This window comes from Triticum aestivum, chromosome 2A (assembly GCF_018294505.1).
Source record: "Triticum aestivum cultivar Chinese Spring chromosome 2A, IWGSC CS RefSeq v2.1, whole genome shotgun sequence".
In the NCBI taxonomy this organism is placed as follows: domain Eukaryota; kingdom Viridiplantae; phylum Streptophyta; class Magnoliopsida; order Poales; family Poaceae; genus Triticum; species Triticum aestivum.
In genome coordinates, this window is record NC_057797.1 from 677,068,116 (window position 1) to 677,078,208 (window position 10,093).

The 10,093-nt window shown below is 44.1% G+C and overlaps 1 protein-coding gene across 1 annotated transcript; it reads left to right on the plus strand.

Annotated features, from left to right (window-relative positions):
• Positions 1–1,068: 1,068 nt before the first annotated feature.
• Positions 1,069–1,614, plus strand: LOC123190155 (histone H4). The gene has a single exon (XM_044602748.1). It carries the CDS (start codon positions 1,161–1,163, stop codon positions 1,470–1,472), a length of 312 nt encoding a protein of 103 aa, XP_044458683.1. The 5' UTR covers positions 1,069–1,160; the 3' UTR covers positions 1,473–1,614.
• The last annotated feature ends 8,479 nt before the right edge of the window (positions 1,615–10,093 follow it).

The following is a 10,093-nucleotide window of genomic DNA, read 5'->3' on the forward strand; positions in this document are numbered from 1 at the left end:
ATTCCCGTCTCCAACTTGAGACAAACACCCACTTATCAAACCCGGTGCCACGTCATCGATCCGGAAGCGGCGGGGTTGGGCGCGTCAGCCATGGTTGAAGGGCGGGAGGATTTTAGGGAGAAGTGGTGGGAATGAAGATGGTGTGCCATAGTCTGACGAGCCTGGGGAGGACGTCGCGGGCGTCCGCTGCATCTCCGCGAGGAACACAAACTCAACACAATTTTGGGCCGAAAATGAGTCAAAGTGAACGAGAAAGCAGGCATTTGTCCGTTTTCGTCGGCGCGTTGGGCCATGTTTTTTTGTGTGTGTGGACCCAAACAAATCCGTGCGAACGAAATGGGTCGGCGTGTTCAAGTTGACCGAAGTTTCTGGCTTGTCAAAGTTTCCTCCTTGTTTCTCCCTTTGTAAATAATGAATGATTTTTTCTCATCTGATATCATGGACTGCCTTTTTATAGTTTCTTCTACCTGTTCTGTTAGAGATAATTTAGAGCATTGATGAAAAAGAAAAGGCGAACCGATGGAGATTAGGAAACGATGTGAATTATTTGTATGATATCATATTGTATTTGTTATACTCATGAGCGCACTTATAATTTTTTGTTCCTGCAAATACAATTGACACGTCATTTAGAATTCTAATAACATACTATGAAAACTAAAAAAAATCACAATTGTTCTTATTGTTTATGTGCATATGAGGTAATCTCACCACTTCTACATAAGACGAGAGATGGATCAAATCCATTCCATTCTGTTTCTCCAGCTTGCAACCAGTGTATTTTACCCAATTTGCCTCAACCAAAGTAGGAGTACTAGTGAAACAGACTGTAAAAATAAAATAAAAATCTGAGCGAAACAGAAGCATGAAACAACCGCCCAAATCCCACAAACGGCGCCACGTCATCAATCCCGGCCAGCACCCTCCCACCTCATCCCACCCTTCTGATCTCAATCCAACGCCGCATCTCCACCGTCTCGCGGATCGACCAAGCAAAGCATCTCCCTCCCGCCCCCAAATCTCGCAGTTCCCTCCAAAATCCTCCCCATATAAACCAACCCCCGCGCCCTCAAATCCCCAATCCCATCGCAAGCATCAGACTCCCTCCAAAGCAGCTCCTCTTCTTCCTCCCAATCACACTCCCTCGGAGAGGAGCGGCCATGTCCGGGCGCGGCAAGGGCGGCAAGGGGCTGGGAAAGGGCGGCACCAAGCGCCACCGGAAGGTCCTCCGCGACAACATCCAGGGCATCACCAAGCCGGCGATCCGGAGGCTGGCCAGGAGGGGCGGCGTGAAGCGCATCTCCGGCCTCATCTACGAGGAGACCCGCGGCGTCCTCAAGATCTTCCTCGAGAACGTCATACGCGACGCCGTCACCTACACCGAGCACGCCCGCCGCAAGACCGTCACCGCCATGGACGTCGTCTACGCGCTCAAGCGCCAGGGCCGCACCCTCTACGGCTTCGGAGGCTAGATGCGTGGTGTGCTGTGCTGGTGGCGGCCGTGTTTCTCTGTGTGATTGTGCCGTGGTGGATGGGATGTACTCCCTGTCGTGCGTTTGTGTTCAGTAGTCTGTAATACCATCATGCGTTCAATGAAACTGTTCTGATCCTGAATTCTGACCAAATGCTTCAGTGACGAAATCGTTTATATAAGACATACTGATTTGATATGTTCATTTTCTTCTTCTTTAGATTGTATAGCTGTGCAGCTAGAATTTCACACAGTTGCAATCTGATCAGTCTTTTGTCACGCATTGCAATCTGGACGAGTGCTTCCGCTCAGTTACCTACAGTACTACAGTTGCCACGTTTAATTTGGGTTCAGTGGGAATGAATCCTGTTTCTTTTCTGCAGTATTGTAAGGTAGTGCACAAGGATCGGGGTTCAGGATCTAAAGATGCTGTAGTCCTGTAAATATTTCTGAATCAAGCCATGCGACACTTATAAGTCTGTAGAATGCAGAACAAATATCTGATGCTCTGCAGTCTGCACTAAGCATAGTTTTTCTTCCTAATAATCATCTCATTCCTCAGAGGAATATATTGTAGAGATTATGTTCTTTTCCTAATGACCTTGTGCCTGATAAGGATAAACAGGATGATTCTCTTTTCTCTTATTGAGAAATTGTAAGTCGCTGTCACTAATTCTCTAGAGCAGGAAATGCTTACCAGTGTATGTTTTGCCAAATTCCCAATCATCAGCCACAACATTAAAATTGGTCACTGATCATTCATTCCTGCGGGGTCGCTTGAGGCCTGTTCAGCAACCGGCCCTCTGTGATCTCATTTGATGTGCCATATCCAGCGCCACCACCATTGCTGATTAGAACCATGAAGAAGCTCTTCCCATACACTTGAGATTGCGCACCGCCTTCAGGAAGGCACTTGACGCTGTTCATAGGGAAACATGACAATTTCGGCCAACAATCTTACATCTGTTTACATATTCTTTCGACAGGCTATTACAAATCGATTTATTACCTGACCACGTGAATTTTTGCTGCTCCGTGAAACAGTGGTTCATTCTCTACATCTATTCTTTCTTTGGAAATACAGCTAATTGCTAAAGCTTTACAGTTGATGAAGTTGAAGTCTAACATAATTTAGACCCAAAGCACATCAGGGTGGATATTTCTGGCATTTCCTTCCTGCCAATTCCCCTCTAAAACATAAATCTCGAGGATAGAAAGAGCACAACAACAATACATTTGTTAAACGATTTATTCATGAAAGCATCTACAAGATACATCTATTTAAGTGTGCCATGGCAGTACTTGCCAATTTACTGAATTTGAGTGGGAAGTATTACAAAATCCTAATGTGTGCATCTTGAATACTATCCTCTTTTCACCCTTTGTCAAATTATTTGTAGTTATAGCTTTGCCTTAAGTCAAATTTCTCAACATTTGACCAAGTCTATGGAACAGTTGTACTAGAACCATGACAATTAATTTGGATCAGAGGAAGTACTAATATCTACAACATCAAATATACGTAGCACGCAAATTTGATATAAGTTTTTAATAAACTTGGTCAAATTTGTCTTAGGACAGAGCTAGAACTTTAGATAATTTGGACACATGGAGTAATACTCAATGGCCAATGGTCAGCTATTAAGTAATTAATAAAATTCCCTTTTAACAGAATTTTAGCAATACAAAATCACTAACAAAATCACAAAGCACGCCAGCAATCCCCACGCACTCCTAGGGGACGCCTTCTGGAAGGCCCAGGACACTCGGCCTAACATGGCCAGGGTTTTCACTCGAGGAATTGGGGAAGGAGAAGGGATTTCGAATGCCCCCTCATAAGGGAGAACGGGGCAAGAACACCATTGTCGATGTTGACGTGAAATCGACCAGGGGTTTCCCGTCTCTAGACTCCCAACACCACTGGAGGAAATATGCCCTAGAGGCAATAATAAAGTTATTATTTATTTCCTTATATCATGATAAATGTTTATTATTCATGCTAGAATTGTATTAACCAGAAACATAATACATGTGTGAATACATAGACAAACATAGTGTCACTAGTATGCCTCTACTTGACTAGCTCGTTGATCGAAGATGGTTAAGTTTCCTAGCCATAGACATGAGTTGTCATTTGATTAACGGGATCACATCATTAGGAGAATGATGTGATTGACTTGACCCATTTCGTTAGCTTAGCACTTGATTGTTTAGTTTGTTGCTATTGCTTTCTTCATGACTTATACATGTTCCTATGACTAAGATTATGCAACTCCCGTTTACCGGAGGAACACTTTGTGTGCTACCAAACGTCATAACGTAATTGGGTGATTATAAAGGTGCTCTACAGGTGTCTCCGAAGGTACTTGTTGGGTTGGCGTATTTTGAGATTAGGATTTGTCACTCCGATTGTCGGAGAGGTATCTCTGGGCCCTCTCGGTAATGCACATCACATAAGCCTTGCAAGCATTGCAACTAATAAGTTAGCTGCGGGGTGATGTATTACGGAACGAGTAAATAGACTTGCCGGTAACGAGATTGAACTAGGTATTAAGATACCGACGATCAAATCTCGGGCAAGTAACATACCGATGACAAAGGAAACAACGTATGTTGTTATGCGGTCTGACCGATAAAAGATCTTCATAGAATATGTAGGAGCCAATATGAGCATCCAGGTTCCGCTATTGGTTATTGACCGGAGAAGTGTCTCGGTCATGTCTACATTGTTCTCGAACCTGTAGGGTTCGCATGCTTAACGTTACGATGACAGTTTCATTATGAGTTTATATATTTTGATGTACCGAAGGTTGTTCGGAGTCCTGAATATGATCACGGACATGACGAGGAGTCTCAAAATGGTCGAGACATAAAGATCAATATATTGGACGGCTATATTCGGACATCAGAAGTGTTTCGGGTGATTTCGGAGAAAACCGGAGTGCCGGAAGGGTTACCGGAACCCCCCGGGGAAGTATTGGGCCTTAGTGGGCCTGAGGGGAGAGAGAGGGCAGCATCCCTGGAGGTGGCGCCCCCCCTCCCATAGGGAGTCCGAATTGGACTAGGGGAGGGGGGCGCGGCCCCTCTTTCCCTCTTCCTCTCCCTCTCTTTCCTTCCCCCTTCTCTCTTCCTAGTTGGACTAGGAAAGGGGAGTCCTACTCCTACTAGGAGGAGGACTCCCCCCTCCTTGGCGCGCCCCAAGGGTCGGCCGACCTCTCCCCCTTGCTCCTTTATATACAGGGGCAGGGGGGCACCTCTAGACACACAAGTTGATCTTCGTGATCGTTCTCTTAGCCGTGTGCGGTGCCCTCCTCCACGATAATCCTTGATAATATTGTAGCGGTGCTTAGGCGAAGCCCTGCAACGATAGAACATCAAGATAGTCACCACGCCGTCGTGCTGACGGAACTCTTCCCCGACACTTTGCTGGATCGGAGTCCGGGGATCGTCATCGAGCTGAACGTGTGCTAGAACTCGGAGGTGCCGTAGTTTCGGTGCTTGATCGGTCGGGCCGTGAAGACGTACGACTACATCAACCGCGTTGTGCTAACGCTTCCGCTTCCGGTCTACGAGGGTACGTAGACAACACTCTCCCCTCTCGTTGCTATGCATCACCATGATCTTGCGTGTGCGTAGGATTTTTTTTGAAATTACTACGTTACCCAATAGTGGCATCCGAGCCTAGGTTTTATGCGTTGATGTTGTGCACGAGTAGAACACAAGTGAGTTGTGGGCGATATAAGTCATAATGCTTACCAGCATGTCATACTTTGGTTCAGTGGTATTATTGGATGAAGCGGCCTGGACCGACATTACGCGTACGCTTACGCGAGACTGGTTCTATCGACGTGCTTTGCACATAGGTGGCTAGCGGGTGTCAGTTTCTCCAACTTTAGTTGAACCAAGTGTGGCTACGCCCGGTCCCTTCGAAGGTTAAAACAGCACCAACTTGACAAACTATCGTTGTGGTTTTGATGCGTAGGTAAGAACGGTTCTTGCTAAGCCTGTAGCAGCCACGTAAAACTTGCAACAACAAAGTAGAGGACGTCTAACTTGTTTTTGCAGGGCATGTTGTGATGTGATATGGTCAAGACATGATGCTAAATTTTATTGTATGAGATGATCATGTTTTGTAACCGAGTTATCGGCAACTGGCAGGAGCCATATGGTTGGCGCTTTATTGTATGCAATGCAATCGCGCTGTAATGCTTTACTTTATCACTAAGCGGTAGCGATAGTCGTGGAAGCATAAGATTGGCGAGACGACAACGATGCTACGATGGTGATCAAGGTGTTGCGCCGGTGACGATGGTGATCATGACGGTGCTTCGAAGATGGAGATCACAAGCACAAGATGATGATGGCCATATCATATCACTTATATTGATTGCATGTGATGTTTATCTTTTATGCATCTTATCTTACTTTGATTGACGGTAGCATTATAAGATGATCCTTCACTAAATTATCAAAGTATAAGTGTTCTCCCTAAGTATGCACTGTTGCGAAAGTTCTTCGTGCTGAGACACCACGTGATGATCGGGTGTGATAGGCTCTACGTTCAAATACAACGGGTGCAAAACAGTTGCACACGCGGAATACTCAAGTTTAACTTGACAAGCCTAGCATATAACAGATATGGCCTCGGAACACGGAGACCTAAAGGTCGAGCGTGAATCATATAGTAGATATGATCAACATATTGATGTTCACCATTGATACTACTCCATCTCACGTGATGATCAGACATGGTTTAGTTGATTTAGATCACATGATCACTTAGAGGATTAGAGGGATATCTTTCTAAGTGGGAGTTCTTAAGTAATATGATTAATTGAACTTAAATTTATCATGAACTTAGTACCTGATAGTATCTTGCTTGTCTATGTTTGATTGTAGATAGATGGCTCGTGCTGTTGTTCCGTGAATTTTAATGCGTTCCTTGAGAAAGCAAAGTTGAAAGATGATGGTACAGCAATTACACGGACTGGGTCCATAACTTGAGGATTATCCTCATTGCTGCATAGAAGAATTACGTCCTGGAAGCACCGCCAAGTGCCAAGCCTGCTGCAGGAGCAACACCAGATGTTATGAACGTCTGGCAGAGCAAATCTGATGACTACTCGATAGTTCAGTGTGCCATGCTTTACGGCTTAGAACCGGGTCTTCAACGACGTTTTGAACGTCATGGAGCATATGAGATGTTCCAGGAGTTGAAGTTAATATTTCAAGCAAATGCCCGGATTGAGAGATATGAAGTCTCCAATAAGTTCTATAGCTGCAAGATGGAGGAGAATAGTTCTGTCAGTGAACATATACTCAAAATGTCTGGGTATCATAATCACTTGACTCAACTGGGGGTTAATCTTCCTGTTGATAGTGTCATTGACAGAGTTCTTCAATCACTGCCACCAAGCTATAAAAGCTTCATGATGAACTATAATATGCAAGGGATGAATAAGACTATTCCTGAGCTCTTCACAATGCTAAAAGCCGCGGAGGTAGAAATCAAGAAGGAGCATCAAGTGTTGATGGTCAATAAGTCCATCAGTTTCAAGAAAAAGGGCAAAGGGAAGAAGAAAGGGAACTTCAAGAAGAACAGCAAACAAGTTGCTGCTCAGGAGAAGAAACCCAAGTCTGGACCTAAGCCTGAGACTGAGTGCTTCTACTGCAAGCAGACTGGTCACTGGAAGCGGAACTGCCCCAAGTATTTGATGGATAAGAAGGATGGCAAAGTAAACAAAGGTATATGTGATATACATGTTATTGATGTGTACCTTACTAATGCTCGCAGTAGCACCTGGGTATTTGATACTGGTTCTGTTACTAACATTTGCAACACGAAACAGGGGCTACGGATCAAGCGAAGATTGGCTAAGGACGAGGTGACGATGCGTGTGGGAAATGGTTCCAAAGTCAATGTGATCGCGGTCGACACGCTACCTCTACATCTACCTTCGGGATTAGAATTAGACCTAAATAATTGTTATTTGGTGCCAGCGTTGAGCATGAACATTATATCTGGATCTTGTTTGATGCGAGACAGTTATTCATTTAAATCAGAGAATAATGGTTGTTCTATTTATATGAGTAATATCTTTTATGGTCATGCACCGTTGAAGAGTGGTCTATTTTTAATGAATCTCGATAGTAGTGATACACATATTCATAATGTTGAAATCAAAAGATGCAGAGTTGATAATGATAGTGCAACTTATTTGTGGCACTGCCGTTTAGGTCATATCGGTGTAAAACGCATGAAGAAACTCCATACTGATGGACTTTTGGAACCACTTGATTATGAATCACTTGGTACTTGCAAACCGTGCCTCATGGGTAATATGACTAAAACACCATTCTCCGGTACTATGGAGAGAGCAACGGATTTGTTGGAAATCATACATACAGATGTATGTGGTCCAATGAATGTTGAGGCTCGTGGCGGATATCGTTATTTTCTCACCTTCACAGATGATTTAAGCAGATATGGGTATATCTACTTAATGAAACATAAGTCTGAAACATTTGAAAAGTTTAAAGAATTTCAGAGTGAAGTTGAAAATCATCATAACAAGAAAATAAAGTTTCTACGATCTAATCGTGGAGGAGAATATTTGAGTTACAAGTTTGGTCTACATTTAAAACAATGCGAAATACTTTCGCAACTCACGCCACCCGGAACACCACAGCGTAATGGTGTGTCCGAACGTCGTAATCGTACTTTATTAGATATGGTGCAATCTATGATGTCTCTTACTGATTTACCTTTATCATTTTGGGGTTATGCTTTAGAGACGGCTGCATTCACGTTAAATAGGACACCATCGAAATCCGTTGAGACGACGCCTTATGAACTGTGGTTTGGCAAGAAACCAAAGTTGTCGTTTCTAAAAGTTTGGGGCTGCGATGCTTATGTGAAAAAGCTTCAATCTGATAAGCTCGAACCCAAATTGGAGAAATGTGTCTTCATAGGATACCCAAAGGAGACTGTTGGGTACACCTTCTATCACAAATCCGAAGGCAAGACTTTTGTTGCTAAATTCGGAGTTTTTCTAGAGAAGGAGTTTCTCTCGAAAGAAGTGAGTGGGAGAAAAGTAGAACTTGATGAGGTAACTGTACTTGCTCCCTTATTGGAAAGTAGTACATCACAAAAACCGGTTTCTGTGACACCTACACCAATTAGTGAGGAAGATAATGATAATGATCATGAAACTTCAGATCAAGTTACTACCGAACCTCGTAGATCAACCAGTGTAAGATCCGCACGAGAGTGGTACGGTAGTCTTGTTCTGGAAGTCATGCTACTAGATCATGATGAACCTACGAACTATGAAGAAGCGATCGTGAGCCCAGATTCCGCAAAATGGCTAGAAGCCATGAAATCTGAGATGGGATCCATGTATGAGAACAAAGTGTAGACTTTGGTTGACTTGCCCATTGATCGGCAAGCAATTGAGAATAAATGGATCTTCAAGAAGAATACTAACGCTGACGGTAATCTTACTGTCTATAAAGCTCGACTTGTTGCAAAAGGTTTTCGACAAGTTCAAGGGATTGACTACGATGAGACCTTCTCACCCGTAGCGATGCTTAAGTCTATCTGAATCATGTTAGCAATTGCCACATTTTATGATTATGAAATTTGGCAAATGGATGTCAAAACTGCATTCCTGAATGGATTTCTGGAAGAAGAGTTGTATATGATGCAACCAGAAGGTTTTGTCGATCCAAAGGGAGCTAACAAAGTGTGCAAGCTCCAGCGATCCATTTATGGACTGGTGCAAGCCTCTTGGAGTTGGAATAAACACTTTGATAGTGTGATCAAAGCATTTGGTTTTGTACAGACTTTTGGAGAAGCCTGTAGTTATAAGAAAGTGAGTGGGAGCTGAGTAGCATTTCTAATATTATATGTGGATGGCATATTATTGATTGGAAATAATATAGAATTTCTGGATAGCATAAAGGGATACTTGAATAAGAGTTTTTCAATGAAAGACCTCGGTGAAGCTGCTCACATATTGGGCATTAAGATTGTCAGATTCACGGGTTCCGGCAGACCCTTAAGGTTCGAACACTGGGGTGCGCGCGGAGATCACGCCTTCTACCTCCCCGTCTCGCAAGGATCTAAACTACTAAAAGAACTGCACAAGGACACAAGATTTATACTGGTTCGGGCCACCATTGTGGTGTAATACCCTACTCCAGTGTGTGGTTGGTGGATTGCCTCTGTGGCTGGAGATGATGAACAATACAGGGAAGAACAGCCTCGCGAGGGTCTGCTCTTGGCTGGGGCGATGAACTGCTAGGTGGAGTTCAGTCACCTCTCTCTCTCTCCTCCTCTCTCTTTCTCCCACTTCGACGATGATCCTCGAACCACCCCCTTGCTACGTGGGTGGCTAGTCCTATTTATAGAGGGCCCTGGTCCTCTTCCCAAATATTGAGCGGGAAGGGAGCCAACAATGGCGGGATAATTTGAAGGGGGACAGCGAGTACACTTATCCTGACTAAAGTTGGTCTCCGCCTGCCAAAGGCTCTGGTGATGACACCGTGCTGGGCTCCATGGTGACCTCCATCTCGTGGTCCTCCTGGTCTTGGTCTCGTTGCACCGAAATGGCAACCTTT